The sequence below is a fragment of the Colletotrichum aenigma genome (genome assembly GCF_013390185.1).
Source record: "Colletotrichum aenigma strain Cg56 chromosome Unknown KSG_Cg56_contig08, whole genome shotgun sequence".
Classification (NCBI taxonomy): domain Eukaryota; kingdom Fungi; phylum Ascomycota; class Sordariomycetes; order Glomerellales; family Glomerellaceae; genus Colletotrichum; species Colletotrichum aenigma.
Window position 1 is genome coordinate 4,328,585 of NW_023500914.1, and position 17,054 is coordinate 4,345,638.

The window sequence follows — 17,054 nt, forward strand, 5'->3', positions numbered from 1 at the left end:
GCCCCTTTTGAACCAAGATTGAAGCGACATTCATCTGAACCGAACGATGACCTGGAGGCCTATTGCAAGATGAATGAAAAGGCATGGAATATTGTGTACATACCACCGCGGCCTACCAGGGAGACTGTTAAATCGTCAGAGGGCCTGCCAATGCCTTAGATGCCTCGGTGGTCCACCGATACTCCAAGTTTGAGAGTTCAGAGTTATCAAGGAATATCTGGGAAGTCATACGCTGTCCCTGGTGCAAAGCTCATGACGGCTGGGCTTGTTTGCTACTGGCCCCGCGATGTCCGGTGATTACTGGTGCCATGTATTTCCAAGGGTCTGGGCCCGGTCGAAAAGGGGCGAGCTTGGTTTCTTTGCGGGATGCTCTGCCCAAGCCCGTGGACACGTGTGATTCCGAGACGGGTACCTTTGGCGGTGAGTCGAGGGAACGCTGGAAAGAAAGGCACGCGAAGAGAAGCGCCGGCGAGGGCTACGGGTCGTAAGTTATTAGCCGGCGAGGCAAGCGGTGGCAGCAGGTGTGGCGGGCACTTCTCCGGTAGTTCTGCTGAAGATACTGGTTTCAGCGTCCCGCCGCAGTGGCTTTAGCTTGCTGGCACTGTTGCAGGTGTTACACACGCTGGGCTGTTAGGCCTTATGCTGAGGTAAACTCGACGAGGGAGGTAGGAAGCAGGTAGGGGGCAGGTGCGACTCGGGGATCACGCGAACCACTTCGACGGCGGGAGGATGCCCAGGCGGCCCTCAACAAAAACAAGTGAATGCAAAGCTCAGCATACCCGAGAAAGAGGGATTCGGCATCCGAAATCCGGGTCCAAAAACACTCCCGTCTGACCGAGAGCGCGCGCTGGCAGGAGGGCAGGTGGGTGGGCAGTTGCGCGACTGTAAGGCGACTGCCTCGTCGCGCGCAAGCACTCGTTGCCGATGCTCAGCTGGCTCCAATCAGACTGGGCAGGAGACAGCCCAGAGCATACATTGCCCCCCACTGAATAAGGTAAGGTAGGTACTGCGGTGTGAAGTCCTGGGCCACTTTGGCAGTGGAACAAAGCCCTTCCACGGCCCTCGACCCTGGCCCGCAAACTCGATGCGACTTGAGGATAGCGCACGCCTCAAACGCGACAAGGGCATTTCCAACAAGCTGAAACTTGTGCCTCTCTACAAGGTCGCAGATCAAGCCTGATGAGATCGCTTGCATTGTCCAGAACATGCCTGCGCGCAAGGCGGAAGGGAAGGACGGAGTTTCCATCGATGTTCTCAAGATGCTTTTGCCGCTCGGGAAGAATCCTGAGCGAGTGTTTGCTGGCGATGCCGAAGATAATTCCGAAGACATCCTCACTAGCGTCCTTCAGCGGCCCATGCAAGCTTGCCTCAACCTTTCCTACCACCCAGAAGCATTCAAGGAGGCGGTGACGGTGATGATCCGCAAGAAATCGAAACTGTCATCTTCTGCCGAAGGATACCGTCCCATAGCTTTACTTTCTGCTATCGCCAGAGAGGCTATTTGCTGACAGACTGACCGACTTTCTGATCGAGTCCAATAGGCTTCTTCTTGAGCAGTTTGGTGGCCGAGGGAAGAGCGCCACCCAGGCGCTCGAGTTTCTTGTCGAAGCCGTGTATAGGAACTGGTTCGCCAAAAAAGAAAACATCTTCGTCACCATCTGCGCCCTCGACATCACGGGAGCCTATGACCGCGCCCGGCGACAACACTTGCTGAATATCCTGGTTAGATACGGAGTTCCCGGCGACAACACTTGCTGAATATCCTGGTTAGATACGGAGTTCCCGGCTGGATGGTCAAGTTTGTGGCATCCTTTCTTTCCAGTCGCAGCACCACGGTCAGGGTCCAGGGGCGCCATTCCAAGAAATTCTCGATCAACATTGGGATTCCTCGAGGGAGCCCGCTGTCGCCAATTCTGTTCATTTTCTTCACTCTGCCGCTCCTCGAGAAGCTCAAGGCAATGCCCAGCATGGAAACTAACAGGAACGCGAGGCTCCTCCGGTTAAAGGAACTTCTCGTTACAACATTCGTGGACGACATCACTCTGTTGGTTGCATCTCCCTCGATCAAGCAGAACAACGAGGCTCTGGCAATATTGTACGAGCTCCTGACCGAATTTGCGGCTCTGAATGGCACCGAGTTCGGCCCCCACAAGACTAAAGTCATGCATATGCTGCAGAGGGGCCCCGCGGTCACAGACATGCCCAATGTTGACGGGTTCCCACCCAAGGCAGTAGAAAGTATGGAAATTCTTGGGGTCATACTGGACTATCATCTCAATTGGGTGGAACATGTCAACAATGTAAGTCACTCTTTCACTACACGATTGTGTTCAGCCGCTGACGTTTACACAGGTTTTGTCCAAGGTCCGGAGGAAGATGTTTCTTCTCCGCCGAATCAGCGCAACTACTTGGGGCGCATCAATCTCGGAACTACGCACGAGGTACATCACCGCTGTTCGTCCCATCGTTGCTTACGCGTGTGCCGTTTGGTTTGTGTTGAAGACCCCGGGTGGGCCTCCCTGCAACTGGACTCTGGCCAAGTCTGTCGTCGACCTTTTGGAAACACAGCAGAACAATTGCTTGAGACAGATTTCTGGCGCTTTCCCTCGCACCTCTGGTCACGCTCTATGCAAGGAATTGTACATTGAGCGGATGTCGGTGTTCCTCCACAGGTGCGCCCGCGCGTACCGAGCCTCGAACAAGGGCACTCCGGAAGGCATGGCGCTCTGCAATCTCTGGGAGCGAAATCACAAGCGCATTTGTGTCACCAGCGAGGTTCTGCAAATACACCCGTACTGCGTCGCCTACCACGAAGCTAACACGCTTCTCAGGGTGAACGCACAGATACAGCTCGCCGTCGAGATACAGACTTGGACCGAGCCGCCGGATTCCGTCAGAGGCACGGCCAAGCGGGCCGCGAGGTTGAAGCAAATCGTCAAGTCTTTGGCCAAGGACCTGGCAGAACAGAGAATGAAGGAGTCGTGGATCGAGGAATCCAACAAACGTCGCTGCTTACTCGGCAAGCTTGCCTACGACGCTCCAACCTGGAAAGGCACGTATGGGAAACACAACCTCGAGGCCTACAAACCTCTTCGCAAGGCACAGGGTACCATTTTACTGGGCATCAAAACCGGCATCAACGGCCTGAACAAACCACTGTTCGACATGCACGTAAGTCTTTCTGCGTTCCTTTGTCTGCCACTCTTTCACCCAACTCTCTGGAATCCAAACGTCGTCGTTTTTGTCTTCTTTCCATCTCTGGGGTGCCTGAATTCCCATGCCTGTTGTGTGAAGACACCTAGCAGGTCAGCATTATCTCCAATGCCCACTTGCTTGTGACGGACTCGACTGTCCAAGTTGGCTCAGCTGCCCGTCCTTGTCACGCAATGGCTTCATCGGACGGTCGAATGATCTCTCTACCTGCCCCATCCCCTCCCGCTCTTTCCAGGGGTCATCTTCACTCGCCAAATCCTACCTTCCCTTGGGAGTCTCTCCGTTGTGCCCCGCACCCGACCCCCAACCCTCTAGGGGGAGGACCTTTTCCACCTGTCTTCTTTTTCATCTCCGACCTGTCCCATTGCACACACTCAGTCACCACGTATCATGTTCGATGCTGACTGCTGCCACCACTTAGCGGAAAGAAACTTTCGTGTGTCCTTGTGGGGAGCACGCCCACACTGCAGAGCACCTCTTCATCCACTGCAAACTATTGGACAGACCCCGCGAACATCTTCGCAGGGCCGTGGGTGGCCGTCTGCACTTTCAAGCGCTGGTCGAATGTTACCCGGAACTCGCTGCCAACTTTGCCATCCGTTACTTTGGTCTGGAACAATTCAGATGGACTGCGAAGCACATGCCCAACCCACAATTCCCCGGCCTGCGTGCAGACACCCGCCTGGCCTTGAGGGACGGCCGCAGACCACCGCCCGGGGCTACTACGTAACTGGACCTCGCGGGTACATCTAGATTAGCTTCAATACAAACTCTGTTTAGCTGTAGGGCCGCTGGCCTTGTATTGTGAAATTTGACTGGTATTGACTGCGAAAGCTAGACTGGTCCCCTCGCCCTCTGCTAACGACCTTGGGGTCACGTGACTGTAGGTACTCTTCCCCTTTCTTTTCTTCGACCTTGTCCTCGTCACATTGCTTTGCTAACTGTGCCATGCGAATGGAAAGGTAGTTCAGACTTAGACATCATGTGAGTTCATGTCCCATTCTCCGGAGAACGCAGGGTCCGATTGCCCGGGCATCTAACCACCAGATCTTCCTGAAGCTTCGCCTCCACGCTCCTCCGTCAGTCAGCTCGTTTGCCCATCCCCCTCGTCAACAAGCCCCGCTGGCTTTCGTTCATGTCCTTCAGGACTTCGACCATTACAACGAGCCGTAGTGCTACCCTCTGGCTGCGTACCTTTGCATCTCCACTGACCAACTCAGAAGTCAACCGTCTTCCTCCAGCCGCCTCCATCTCCGTCAGTCTCCTTCATCTCCCGTCAGTCTCCTCCATCTCTCGTCGATCAACAACCATCTTCCCCCGTCATCCTCGCAACGCGGGCTCCATTTCCTTTTGTTGCCCTCTGCTTTCGGGACTGACTGGTGTTTCCACCAGAAGGCTCCTCTGAGCCGCACCCACCCTTCGTCGGTCAGCCCAACCCAGCCCGGAAATTCCCCCGATCCATCATCTGCGCTTTCCATCCCTCATTTGTTCCGTTGTTCTCTTTTGCAGTCGCTGACTGGATTTTCAAACAGACGCCATATTCGATCCGCGCCCGTCTTCCATCAGTCAGTCCTTCCTCCGGTCTCATCCTCCCCGCCTGTGGTACCACATCTATGCATCATCGCTTCCATGCATCATCGCTTCCGTTCTTCGTCTTTCCTTTTGTCATCTCTTGCCAAGGCTGACTGGCTTCCGCCCAGAAGTCTCCTCCGCCGTTCGGACGTCTGCGCCGTGAGTAAGGACCCCCATCTTTTCAACACGTCCATCTGTTCTGACTGGCCGACAGGCTCCGCCAGGCGCGGGGGCCCCGAGGCCTCCGTGCCGTCGCGCCGTTGTCAGTGAAGATGGTTCTCGTGTTGGCACGATGGCTTTGGACTAACTCGTCCAAGCAGACAACGTCTTCCGCCCTGCCGCGCAGTCTCGACGTGGGTCAGCCTCCCTCTTCGACTCGTCGATGGGGTTTTGTATGTTGACTGACTCGCCCAGGAAGAGCCCTGCTGCCGTCAGCCATACTCTCGACATGTATGTGAGCAACACCCCAAGACGAGACCGTTGCGCTCAGCTAACTGGTGCTGGAGCAGATTCGCCCTTCCCGACTTACCGACGTTCGTAAGCTGATGTCGCCTTGGAGCTGGGACACTTCAGCTAATGCTCTCAGAAGCCCTCAGGGCGCCTTAGCCATCTTGAGGAAGTCCGTGAGGTATTCACAGGCATCAGGATCGTTATCGGTAGCCTCGACCATCCCCACATCGACCTCGAGGCTGTGTAACTTCAATATCTCGCACTTGTCGGCCGTCTCGAGCAGGTACTTCCGGGTGAATTCGAGCGGAGGTGATTCATATTAGTCCCTCTTTTATATACTATATACTGAAGCTTTACTTTAGTCTTCTTGTCGGTGTAGAGAAGGTCGCCGTACTCGGAGCCCTTGATTTCGTTCGCTTTGGTCTCGCGGATCAAGTCGTCCAGGGCGGCCTTGCTCAGCCTGCGCGCAGGCATGATGAGGGGGAAAGACATCGTGTAGGTAAGTTTTCAATCCCACTTGTCTGGTATTTTACTGACCTGTCTGTCCCTAGGGTCGTCGCGCGTATAGGAGGATGTGAGGAACAGGCTCGAGGCCTCGTTCGAAGCAGGTAGCCCTCTGGTCCCCACTCCGTTTATTCCTGTCTAATCAGGTTTTGCAGCGGTCGAGTTCTTATGCCATGGCCACGAGAACCCTTTTGGCCACGGTAGGTGCGCTACTCACTCCCATGAGTTTGAGTTCCTAGAATCAGGCTGACTCGCAACATTAGCGAAGAGTCACACCGTTGCGTTTGCGCCCTCGAGTGTAGGTTCAAGCCATCGCCAGGCTCCAGCCGGTATGTCAATCCTCATCTCATTCGCATCCCCCTGCGCCCCATTTGTTTCACTTGTCGATTTCCTGGTCCTGACTTGGCAAGAGAGTGCTGTCAGCGTTCCGGTACGTCTCTGTCTGCTTTTCTTCCTCTGTTCCTTTGCTCTTTCGCATTCTTTCCATTCCCCAGTCTTCGTGAGTACGTACAACTTCCCCCTGCTTATCTGAATTTTTCCTCTGCGCATCAGCCTTTCCCCCTTATTTCGTTTGCTTGCGTGACTAATATATTCAGACGACAGCGTCGCGAACGACGCTCTCGCCAGTACGTTTTGCCGCTCCGCCGCCTGCCCGCCTGCCCTCTTCTGTACAGTAGGCCGATCTCCAACCCCCTCTAAACCATTCTAACGATAACGTCGCAGGCCGGGTACAATTTAAGCCGAGCGTCAACGACCAGTTATACCGAGATTTGTTTGTTTGCTGTATCGAGATCGGGCACAGGTCAAAGTGCTGCTATTGGGTTTCAGTACTGTGAAAAAAAGTATAGAGTGAACTGCGATACCTACTTATACGGGTTGACCAGACTGCCAACATAAAAATGGGGTTTTTGGCCCCCCAAAACTTTGTTCGTCTCTCCTCGGTGATGTACATTGTGTAAATTCTGACCAAACTTCTTCTGGGGGTATCGTCATCCACCTTGCAAGCCCCAAAGATGAGTCAGACGCGCCGCCCCGGCATTATTTAAAACATAACCTGCCACCCCTGTCTTCAATTCCTTTTCGTCCTTCGTCAATGCTCGACCTTTCCTAGGTCAATAGTGCAACCCTGAATTGCACAGGCAGTGACATCTTCCCGACTATCCATCACTTCAAATCAACGTCATGCCCCATTTCTTCGACCTGCCCCGCGAGGTGCGGGATCTGATCTACGGCCAATACGTCATTTCCGACGGCGGTTATGTATTGGATTTCGAAAGTAATACCTTCAGGTGTGCCAACGGCGACACCATCGACCTTGCCCTCATGCTCACCTGCAAAGCTGTGGCAAACGAACTGAGAACCGTGCCGTTCTCTACAAATACTCTCAACTTCTCCACGATATGCTCAGAGGAGCACCGCATCACCGCAGGCCGTTTCGATGATCTGGTCGCGCAAATACATGACCAGCTTGGAGAGAAGTTCTTCAGTATTTATCCCGACAATCTCAGCGTCCCGGACGATGTTTGGAGGGAGCTGGTGCAAGACCATCCAAAGTTTGCACCATATATCGAAAGGATAAAAGGCAGGACAACCTTATGGGTCCCAAATGATGAGGGCAAGCTGAGGCTACTAGACGCCTACCGAAATGTCAGTCTGCTGGCTCCTGTGGAGAAACACCGTCTACTTCCCGCCAATTCTCTCGTGCCGCACTGTGTACCATTGTGGCACACAAAGACCGGTTCAGCCGCGAGCAATTCGAGGATTTTCAGACCGGAATGTTCGTCGTAGGAGAGAATGTCAAAAAGTATGGTGGACCGCCCCCAGTAAATCTTGAAGCCCTTGTCGAAGTGAACCCCGATCCCTGGGAAGTTCCGACTTCAAAAAGAGTTGAAGAAATGGCAGGTCGCATCAAAAATGATGACCGAGAATTGAAAAGGAAACGGCTGAGGGACTTGGATCAAGTTCTATTTGGTCCGCGTATGCTCGATACGAGCCTGATCAAGTATCACTATTCAGCTGCAGCTGCAGCCATACGATTCTTCAGGTCTGTATCAAAGGATACCCGGCTCGGGATCAGAAATGTTCTCCTCAAGGAAGAACGTTTAGCAGTCGCGTTTCCTGAATGCCATGGCCTTGGACTCGTTCCATTTTGCCTGGAGAACCCGCAGCTTCGTGTGGAGCGACGCGTCAACATGTGGAGAGCTGTCTTTCCAACTACACTTATGGATCTACATGAAAGACGCTTATTGTACAAGCCCACAGACAGAACATTCCTTCAACCGATGGACGTTTCCTCCCAAGTAGCGATTTGGGTCCAGGAAGCCTTGGAACTTGAACATGCTGGAATGCCACAAGGTTCATTCACTCTTGTCTTCGATGGTGACTCGTCGTGTTCGGAGATCTTCAAACACATAGTTCAGCGAGACGCGGCCTGGCAGCAAGCAATCGACGTATGCTTGGACCGAAGCATTCTTCCGCCGCTGCGCTGGGACGTAAGGCGAAGAGACGCAAGGCATGAGAAACGTGGCAGGCGGGAGGATCGGACCGAAGTTTTCAGAGAATCAGACAATGCCTGGTACGTGCGCGAGGGGTTTCCAAAAGCGATAAACGATATCGTAGCTGGGAAGTCCATCGTCAAGTGCAACTTCTGGGTGGGTGATGTATGGGATGCCGAACGACTGGCAGAGGAGAACAAGGAGTGGAGCATGCAGCAATGGAAAATGGCTTGGTATAGTCACCTCACAACGAGACACTTCAAGCATGATCCGCCCTCTCCTGGGTGGGTACAGCTGCTGTGCGATGATACGTTTGAGACGGGGTTGCCTAGTACAGAATGAGGGCAGATAGGATTCTGGTGCTGTAAACGCTGAGTTGACAGCAAGCACGAAGTCAAGAGGAAAATACAGCTGGTTATGTAGATGTGGAAATGATTGACTTTATGATCCATGTGTGCGCTTTCTACGTTCGGAGCATGAGGGTGAAGATTGGGGTAACCTGGTCTATTTCAGCTCTTTGTGTTTGGTGCGCAATTGAGGAAGACCGTTTTCCTACGTACAACAACGCTTAAGGATACTTGTACTTCTTCTTGAAAATATTCAACCATAGTAGAGCAAGCATTGGCATTTGATGCAAGTGTACTTCCCCAGGAATGCTGACTATAGTCTTTTTGAGAACACTATTTATTCCATCTATATTCTTGTATTGCTGCAACGTCAGGCCCAGACGTTTGATTTGCAGATGTAGGAAGACCAGAATGCAGTTTCTTAGAGCGATATCATGTCAGACGGCTGTCGAGAGAACATTGACAACTTCCTACAGTGGTTTTAATGTACCTAGAGCGGTCCGGCTATCAATACCATCCAATTCTCGTCGCCCCGACGCCGATTTCTTATGGAATTCCTTAACACCAAGATTTCATAGCAGACTGTCCTTCTGCAACCGTTTGGTCCTCTATATCAACATAACTGGAGGCATCTTATTCAGTTGGAGTCTTTCCCCCAAGTTATTAATGCTCCAGGCCGAAGTTTGCTAGCCTGTATTGCCTGAAAGCTAAGAGTGACACCAGGTAGCCGATATGGAACAGATTGTTTCCAGAAGATAACAAAATAGCCAATTTATGAGCGAAAGTCACGATTGACTCTCAATTTCAATGTTCGATTCCAAAACGAAGAGGATGACAGCCCTAGTGTGCCGTTTGAGAACATCTCCTGTGGACGGTAATAAAGATACCACATGAAATTAAGAATGGCCGGAGAACTACTTTCTCTTAGGGTCCAGGCTTCATGGGCATGTTTTGGAACTCCTCTCTGCGCATCCTGTTATCTTGGGTTGATGACGGCTGTACCACTGGCGGTAAACATGATTATAGGCAAATTCCGTCGAGCACATCTCAAAACGTCCCTGGGAGGGTCACTCGCGATGAGACTGATAATACAGCGGGCTTTGGAGAGCACAGGAATAACTAGCGCAACGTGTCTTCTGGCAAGATGATGCCTTATTTATTGCAAATGCTGGTGTACCTGACGCAAGAATCCTGGGTAGGTAGATGTGGTATGGAAAAGGTAGAGCGAGTGAACTGGACCTGTGGTCTCAATACGACCAATCTTACACGGAAAAAGGCACGATGCAAAATATTAGGCTCCCTACGGTGGTGGCAGCAGCATAGCGTCGTCAGATACATATGACATACTCAAAAGTCTGTGCTTGCCCTCCTTCAGGTCAACTTCATTAGGCTTTGTTTGGCCAACATCACAGAATTCTTATTTGAAGCCACGGACGGATTTATACATTTCCAGATGTGCCTATAATATACAAAGAAGTTTACACAATGTTGCATCGGCCGATGCCCAACTTAACAGTTGGTCTGGATGCCATGGGCGTACATGGCGAAGGAGTCAGCGTTGTTCAGAGCCTGCGAGGTGCTGAGGCCGTCAACGCATCCCTCATAGCCGTAGCACACGTCGTCGGTGCCGGCGACCTCGGACAAGTGGGTAGACTCGTGGACCAGGACGTAGGGCTGGTCGGCTCCGTGGCAGGTGCTGGTAGAGGCAGGGAACTGGAACCAGTAGTCGCAGACGACGATGTATCCGTCGGTGCCGGGCTGGGCGTAGGCAACGACGCCGTCGCTGCAGAAGTTGCCGACGTCAGTGCAGTGCAGACCGGCTCCGCTCGACGTGCTGCCGAGGAGGGTGGCGGCCTTGCCGAAGACGCTGGCGACGGTGCTCTTGGTGCTCGAGGAAGAGGAGCCGAAGTACTGCTCGACGCGGGTGCCGGCAGTCGCGGCGGTCTGCGCCGCGGTGGCGTAGCTCTTGGCCTTGGAGAGGGCGGCCGTGACGGCGGTCTTCTTGGAGCCAGTGCAGTCGCTCTGAATGGTCACGCGCTTCTCAGCGAGACTCTGGTGGAAGGCGGCCTGGACGGAGGCGGCCTGGACACCGTCGACCTTGGCCTGCAGAACGCCGGAGTCGAAAACAACCTGGCCGACGATCTTGTTGCTGCCCTCCTCAGCGTAGCGAAGGGAGCCGGTGCTGGAGATGTTGTAGTCGCCACCGCTGCTGAGGTCGTGGACCTGGGCGGCGTCCCACTGGACCTGGACGACCTCGCCGGCAGCGATGGTGCGGAAGGCGGTGTCGGGGAGGTCAGCATCGTGGACATAAACGCGGACGCCGGTGAAGGCAACCTTGTTGACTGTTGACGCTGTTAGATCATGCTCGCTCAGTGTTCTCTATCGGTGTTGGGTTCACATACCGCCATCTGCCGAGGCCGTGGAAAACTGGGCCTTCTCAACGGGGGATCCGTCAAGGATCGAACCAGCCTTGAGCACCCTCAGGGGCGTGGTGCCGGTGTTGGTAATGCTGGCCTTCAATTCGCTGTTGCCGACCTGCTCGATCTTGACGTCGAGGGGCCCAGCCCGCTTGCCAAGGTTGATTGCGGCGCCGTTGGCGAGGGCCGCAAGGCAGGAGATGACGGTGGCGGCCTTCATTGTGAATAAGGAATGATGAAAAAGAACGAACGGAGTTGGAGAGAAAGAATGGAAACTGTTGATGGGTTCACAACATGAGCTATGCTTGCGGATCAGCGGGACAGCAAAGCTTTATGGCTGCGTCTTTCACGGAGAGACTCATGTTACGATGGCAATCTTCGCCTATAATACGAGCAATATTTTGCGTAACGGAGAAGAAAAATCAAGGACCCAGATCGAGGCCAAGCCCATTTCCGCCACGGAGAATTAACGCGTTGGTCGGAATGCGGGTGTGCAGCCAAGACGTTCCGATAGCCTCAACCTCCAGAGAAGACAGGACACCGGCAGCTGTGGGCCAAACAAAAGCCGGACTGGCCCCATGGCAGGCCCAGTTACGGAGACCACGGCACTCTAGTTGAGGCTATTCCTCCCTCGCTTGCTTGCAAGATGGAACGGTTGTCGTGAATGGTTGCCCCCTGAGTGTGGTGATCAGCACGAGATATGGGGTCGCAGGTGCCAGGCTCGGAGTTTAGAATAAATAGAGTAGTGGGCCGTTTCGGCGCCTGGTTCGCTGTTTATTTTCACGATCGCTCACCACCAACCAGAAAGCCGCGCTTCAGCCTTGGCAGCCTTGGCAGTGCGACGTTTTGATTAAGGACGGGTTCTGGACAGTCCCATTTCCAGCATTAGCTAATCTCGGCAGCGCACTCCGTATACGTAACCTCCTCCGGCCCCCCGCACCACGCTCCGTCCGCTTTAATATTCAGCAAACCTCCGGTGCCTAACCAAGCTTGCCACCTGCCTAAAACAGCTTCAGGGCTGGCGTCGATCCATTCAGGAGTTGCGGCCTGTTCAGTAACCATACACACGTGCGCCAGAAAAAGCCTCGTATTCCCCTTCGATACGAGCATCGCCAGCTGCCGTTGTTCTGCCGGCAAACACCAGTACCAAGGCAGACACAGTCCCTATAGGAAGCTCGATCAGCGAGGAAGAATCTACTGTTGCTTGTTTGTCCAGCAATCAATCCAGCAATCCAGTTCATCGAGACTCAAGTCATCATACATGATCCCTCAGCGCCGCAACCACAGACCCCTCGCGTTCCCAGTCGCCCTGATACTCGGCGCCGTCATTCTTCTCACGCTCTATTTCCATTCCCCGATTGAGACTCTGACAATGGCCGACTCGTCGTCCTTCCTCGGCAACCTGGAAGTGAGCGTTTCTCAATCTGCCTCATCTCCACCCAGCGTGAAGGTATCCGTCAAAAACACACATCCTGACACTCCCGTGACGATCATCAAATGGAACTCCCCTCTTGACCCAATCGTCCTCGGCCTGGGCCAGGTATCCGTCACTCCGGCTGGTGCCTCTGACCCGATGCACATCGCTGCGATCAAGGTCGGGCGCAAGATGCCACCCGGGCCTGAGTCGTTAGTGACCCTGAAGCCGGGCGAAAGCGCCGGGAACGTGGTCGAACTGCGCGAGCCCAGAGTGCCAGAGGATGTGTGGAAGGCGGGCAAGGCAAAGGTGTCTTTGAAGGGGAGATGGATGGCGGTATGGCCTGGGTTGACCATGGAGGAGCTGTTGCAGAAGCCTGAAAAGCTGCAGTCCATCGGAGCTGGGCCAGAATCATTGCAGGGAGATTGGGAGACTGAGACTATTGAAGTTGGAAATTGAACGGCTGACCTTTTTGGAAATGCCTGACTCGATGTTGCCGGGGCTGTTGCGATCTTTTGGGGTGGGGAGCAGAGGGATGGTTCCACCAGGGCTTCGCAACAGCCTTGACTTTGACAGACTGATCAACGAAGTCGAAGTCAGATGTGGGTTTTCAAAGGTTCAGCAATATTTCTATCCATCGAAGGCCTTTCCCGTTACATGCAGACACGGAAGTGTTGAACTCGCTTGTGCCAAAATGCAACTTCTATCTGTGATCTCGGCCCGCTGCGATCTCTAATTTTGACGTGTAACAATATGGGACTACTCATGTCATTGAGGCTCCGGAGTTCAGCTTCGTCTTGAAAATCTATTCATAACATGGTGAGGTATTATCAATAGGTGCTGAGATTTCAATGCAGGCGTTCATAAGTCTTCGTGCCAGATAGAGTATCTCGACCATAATACCTCATCTGGTTTCTCTCAGATACGTCTGCCGATCAAATGCGACCCTACTGCATTGAAGAGCTTCCAGAAATGATCCGCCGTCTTCCTAGATTTACTCGCGCCCGTCTCAAGACGCAGCTCCAATTAGCCAAAGTAACGCATGCACCTGCGCCAATCACAGAACACACGTTGCATCCGTTGAAAGACGGAATGAGTCCCATTCAAACCGAGGTTTCCTTCTTTACAGGATCGGATGACATCAATGCTTTCACAATGACTGCCTGCTGTAATTAATGTGCACAACGCGCGAGCCCCTCATTTGGAGTCATTCCCGATTAGCAGAACCCCGCGTGCCGGAGTCCCCTCACCAAAATATTCCCCCAATTAGCTTCATTTCTATGCCAAGAACTATCTTGGCCCTCAGTAAGTTGTTCCCAATTAACCCGACCCGAAGAAGCACATTTCCGTCTAGACTACTCTGTGGTCGAGCAAACCCCATCAGACTATTTCTTTCAGTTGCTTATGTTAATCACCAATTGTCGTGTTTGAAGAGAATTCGATTGGAGATGCGTTACAGTCCTTTGGCGAACTCATTATCAATGCTCCTTCTTTTCCTGGTTTCGGCATGGCTCCGCCCGATCGCTGGAGCACCGCCGCCGCCTGACAGCCTTTGGCAGATCTCACCGCCTCTGAACTACAGCGACGTTCTCTACGCAGGATGGGAACAGATCCCCGTCCAGAAGGAGATCCAGATTTACAATGGAGTTGCTGAAAACCGAACCTACGCTCACCACCCGGAACTCTTCTCTATTGGCTCAAACGTTTTTCTCATCTACTCTTCAGCTCCGGTTGATGAGGATAGCATGGGACAGGATGTTTGGATATCAACATCCAACGACAGCGGTCTCACGTGGAGCCCAGGCAAGAGCTTGATGCCGGCCGCCTTGCTTCCTAACCAGACAGAAGCATACAATTGGAAGTACTGGTGCGATCGCGGGATCGCGCAGCGAGCATGGCAGGCTCTTACGTTTGTGCACCTCTCCGATGGATCGCTTTACGCGATAGGCCAGTCCGGCAGCCGCTGGTGTCCCGGGCGGTGGACGTCGGCTGGCCGCATTGCGGTTGAGATCTCGCTTGATGGAGAGCCTCTTCAGGACCCTTGCTGGATTGAGAAGAACGAGTGGACTGACTCGGAACGGTACGAGGAGACTGTTTACGGCACGGAATACGGCATGAAATACTGCACCCGCGCTTGCGAGATCAACTCAATACTTCGCAGGCCAGATGAGGCTCCTGCGTGGTCACCGTGGTTGTACAACAACGGCCTCTTCGCCGCTGACGGCATTCATCAGATGGAGGAGCAGACTTTTGCAGTGTGGCATGACGATGCAGACTCGCCAACGGGAGGTTACTGGCAGCGCCACTGGCGAGACATCACCACGGAAGCGAACAATACCCACTCCGTCTGGGTTGAGTACAACGACGACCCCGAAGGCGACGGCTGGTATCCAAAAGTGAAGAACAAGATGGGAAACAAGATTTACCAGACTAACATCCCGGACGCGAAGACCAAACAATTCCTCGGACAGCTAGCCACTGGGGACAGATTCCTTCTGTCGAACCCAAGGTACAACGCTGCCGACCCTCAGCGCCAGCCACTCACGCTTGCGTTGTCTCGAAGGAACGATCAAAGGTACAGGGCAATCGGAGTGTTGCGAACCAATGCGACGAGGGAGATTGTGCCAGATACGCGCGACGGGATTAAAAATCGGGCATTCGGGTTCAGCTATCCCACAGCAGTGCAGGTCGGGGATAAGCTGATTGTCGCATACAGCGAGAACAAGGAGAACATTTGGGTCAGCATTGTCGATGTCAGTGTGTTGCCGCAAGAAGAGCCCATCAGTTGATGAGAGGCAGTCCGGCTCTCGATGAAGGGCTTCAATTGGACGAATAAATGTGTTAGGAGTCGTCTTGCCGGACGACACTATGTTGAACCGCTCAAAGCCTCGGAAATAATATGGTGATCAGCAGCAGTGGTAGCTGTTGTAAAAAGCTCGGCCCCACCCCGACCGGCATCGGTCCGTGGGTCTGCGTCGGTGTAGACTTGCTTCTCATTATGAGAACTCGTCTATTTGGGCGGGATTCAATTGGAGTGGTATGTTTTGACAGCTGTGGGTGGATTTCAACTGCGGGATCCTCTCCTGTTTGATGACGTCGTGTTTTAGTGTGCAGCGTCGAGAGAGTTTAGTTAAGCTTAATGGTGCAAGCGGCCGTGGCGCCACTCCACGGGGATTCGGCCGGCGTTCCGCGGAATACATATCCCGGCCGTCATTGGTAATGGTGCGTCTCCACAACGCCGGACTGATGTCACGATATAACTTTCAGCCGGATACCCCGCCAGTTCATGCCACGACACGACACTTTCCAAGATAGCTTCTGTGACAATTATCCCTCCCTACCATCATGACTGGCCGACTACTCCTCACTGGTGCCACGGGCTTCGTGTGAGTTAATTTGCCTGACTTTGACGCACTCTCTGGGAAGATGGAGACTGATGCGTAGATCAGTGGTGGCACGGTGCTACATCAGCTTCTCAACTCTACTTACCCCGAGATCAAGAACTTGTCAATTACTGTCCTTGTTCGGAAACAGGAACAGGTTGATCTTCTCAAACAGAAGGGAATCAACGCAGTCCTCTTCAATGGCCTGGACGACTCTGAGCAGCTCAGAAAAGCGGCCAGCGAGCACGACTATGTCATCCACACTCCGAGTGGATTCCATACCGGCTCCGCCGTCGCGTTGATTGAGGGTCTCGGAGATAGAAAGAAACATACGGGCAAGGAAGTTTACTTCATCCAGGTAAGCCATTGGGCCAACGACCGCGATTGCCCGGACAAACAGACTCATTGCGTAGACATCGGGTACTTCCAACTTGGCGCAGCGCACTATCACCAAGGCCCCCACCGACGTAAATGAATGGTCGGACAAAGAAGACGTGTTCTCGTTCGAGGAGCAGAAGGAAGCCGAAGAGGCTTACGGTCAGCGAACCACCGACATCGCAGTCGTCAAAACAGGTGAGCGCACGGGCGTCAAGACATACATCATGATGCCTCCAACCATCTACGGCCGCGGCAAGGGATACTTCAACCAAAGTTCTATGCAGATCCCCAGTATTATTCGTGGCTCAATCAAAGCTGGCGTTCCGCTTTACGTGGGCGACGGGACCTGCCGCCTCGGACATGTCCATGTCACCGACCTTGCCCTTCTCTATGAGCTTGTTCTCAGCAAGATTTTGGCTGGGGATGATATCCCTTCTGGACGCAAAGGAATCTACTTCTCTAATACAGGCAGCCAAAATTGGCTTGATATTGCCAAAGGCGTTGGAAAGGCCGGGGTCAAGCTTGGTGCACTGAAGTCTGCGGAGCCCAAATCTGTGTCATTGGAGGAGGCCTATACCACCGTTTTGCAAGCGCCTCCGCAGGTTGTTGAGATGAATTATGCAGCCAAGTGAGTTAGCGATGAATCCTATGAAATGTGGGAAGAGGATAAATATTGACACGCCCTTGCAGTTCGGCAACCAAGCCAGTCCTCGCCATTGAGCTTGGTTGGAAGCCGCAGAAGACCGAGGAAGACTGGCAGGAATCTTTCGAAGAAGCCTTCCAGATGGTGCTGAACGAGAAGAAACAGTAACTGTCTGACACTTATGGTATTGGACTTGGTATAAGAGTTTATATCTAGTTCTAATCTTAGATCCTACCAG

At 53.3% G+C, this 17,054-nt stretch overlaps 7 protein-coding genes across 7 annotated transcripts; 6 read left to right on the forward strand and 1 right to left on the reverse strand.

The window, feature by feature from the left end:
* Positions 1-1,205: 1,205 nt before the first annotated feature.
* Positions 1,206-5,331, forward strand: CGCA056_v012655 (uncharacterized protein; the record flags this gene model as incomplete). Its single annotated transcript, XM_037327899.1, has 9 exons — positions 1,206-1,438; positions 1,542-1,722; positions 2,007-2,300; positions 2,353-3,171; positions 4,914-4,944; positions 5,000-5,047; positions 5,106-5,142; positions 5,200-5,235; positions 5,295-5,331. 9 exons carry the CDS (start codon positions 1,206-1,208, stop codon positions 5,329-5,331), a joined length of 1,716 nt encoding a protein of 571 aa, XP_037174748.1.
* A 379-nt stretch (positions 5,332-5,710) lies between these two features.
* CGCA056_v012656 (uncharacterized protein) lies at positions 5,711-6,438 on the forward strand (the record flags this gene model as incomplete). The annotated part of the gene is made up of 4 exons (XM_037327900.1): positions 5,711-5,730; positions 5,787-5,843; positions 5,895-5,939; positions 6,042-6,438. 4 exons carry the CDS (start codon positions 5,711-5,713, stop codon positions 6,436-6,438), a joined length of 519 nt encoding a protein of 172 aa, XP_037174384.1.
* Positions 6,439-6,921: 483 nt separating this feature from the next.
* On the forward strand, positions 6,922-7,527 carry CGCA056_v012657 (uncharacterized protein; the record flags this gene model as incomplete). The annotated part of the gene is made up of 1 exon (XM_037327901.1): positions 6,922-7,527. The coding sequence occupies one exon, from the start codon at positions 6,922-6,924 to the stop codon at positions 7,525-7,527; it is 606 nt and encodes a 201-aa protein (XP_037174382.1).
* A 2,563-nt stretch (positions 7,528-10,090) lies between these two features.
* On the reverse strand, positions 10,091-11,218 carry CGCA056_v012658 (Neutral protease 2-like protein; the record flags this gene model as incomplete). The annotated part of the gene is made up of 2 exons (XM_037327902.1): positions 10,091-10,923; positions 10,984-11,218. The coding sequence occupies 2 exons, from the start codon at positions 11,216-11,218 to the stop codon at positions 10,091-10,093; spliced, it is 1,068 nt and encodes a 355-aa protein (XP_037174755.1).
* Positions 11,219-12,370: 1,152 nt separating this feature from the next.
* On the forward strand, positions 12,371-12,871 carry CGCA056_v012659 (uncharacterized protein; the record flags this gene model as incomplete). The annotated part of the gene is made up of 1 exon (XM_037327903.1): positions 12,371-12,871. The coding sequence occupies one exon, from the start codon at positions 12,371-12,373 to the stop codon at positions 12,869-12,871; it is 501 nt and encodes a 166-aa protein (XP_037174754.1).
* A 1,022-nt stretch (positions 12,872-13,893) lies between these two features.
* Positions 13,894-15,201, forward strand: CGCA056_v012660 (uncharacterized protein; the record flags this gene model as incomplete). The annotated part of the gene is made up of 1 exon (XM_037327904.1): positions 13,894-15,201. The coding sequence occupies one exon, from the start codon at positions 13,894-13,896 to the stop codon at positions 15,199-15,201; it is 1,308 nt and encodes a 435-aa protein (XP_037174124.1).
* A 556-nt stretch (positions 15,202-15,757) lies between these two features.
* CGCA056_v012661 (Uncharacterized protein) lies at positions 15,758-16,984 on the forward strand (the record flags this gene model as incomplete). The annotated part of the gene is made up of 4 exons (XM_037327905.1): positions 15,758-15,798; positions 15,862-16,153; positions 16,209-16,801; positions 16,864-16,984. The coding sequence occupies 4 exons, from the start codon at positions 15,758-15,760 to the stop codon at positions 16,982-16,984; spliced, it is 1,047 nt and encodes a 348-aa protein (XP_037174279.1).
* Between the last annotated feature and the right edge of the window lie 70 nt (positions 16,985-17,054).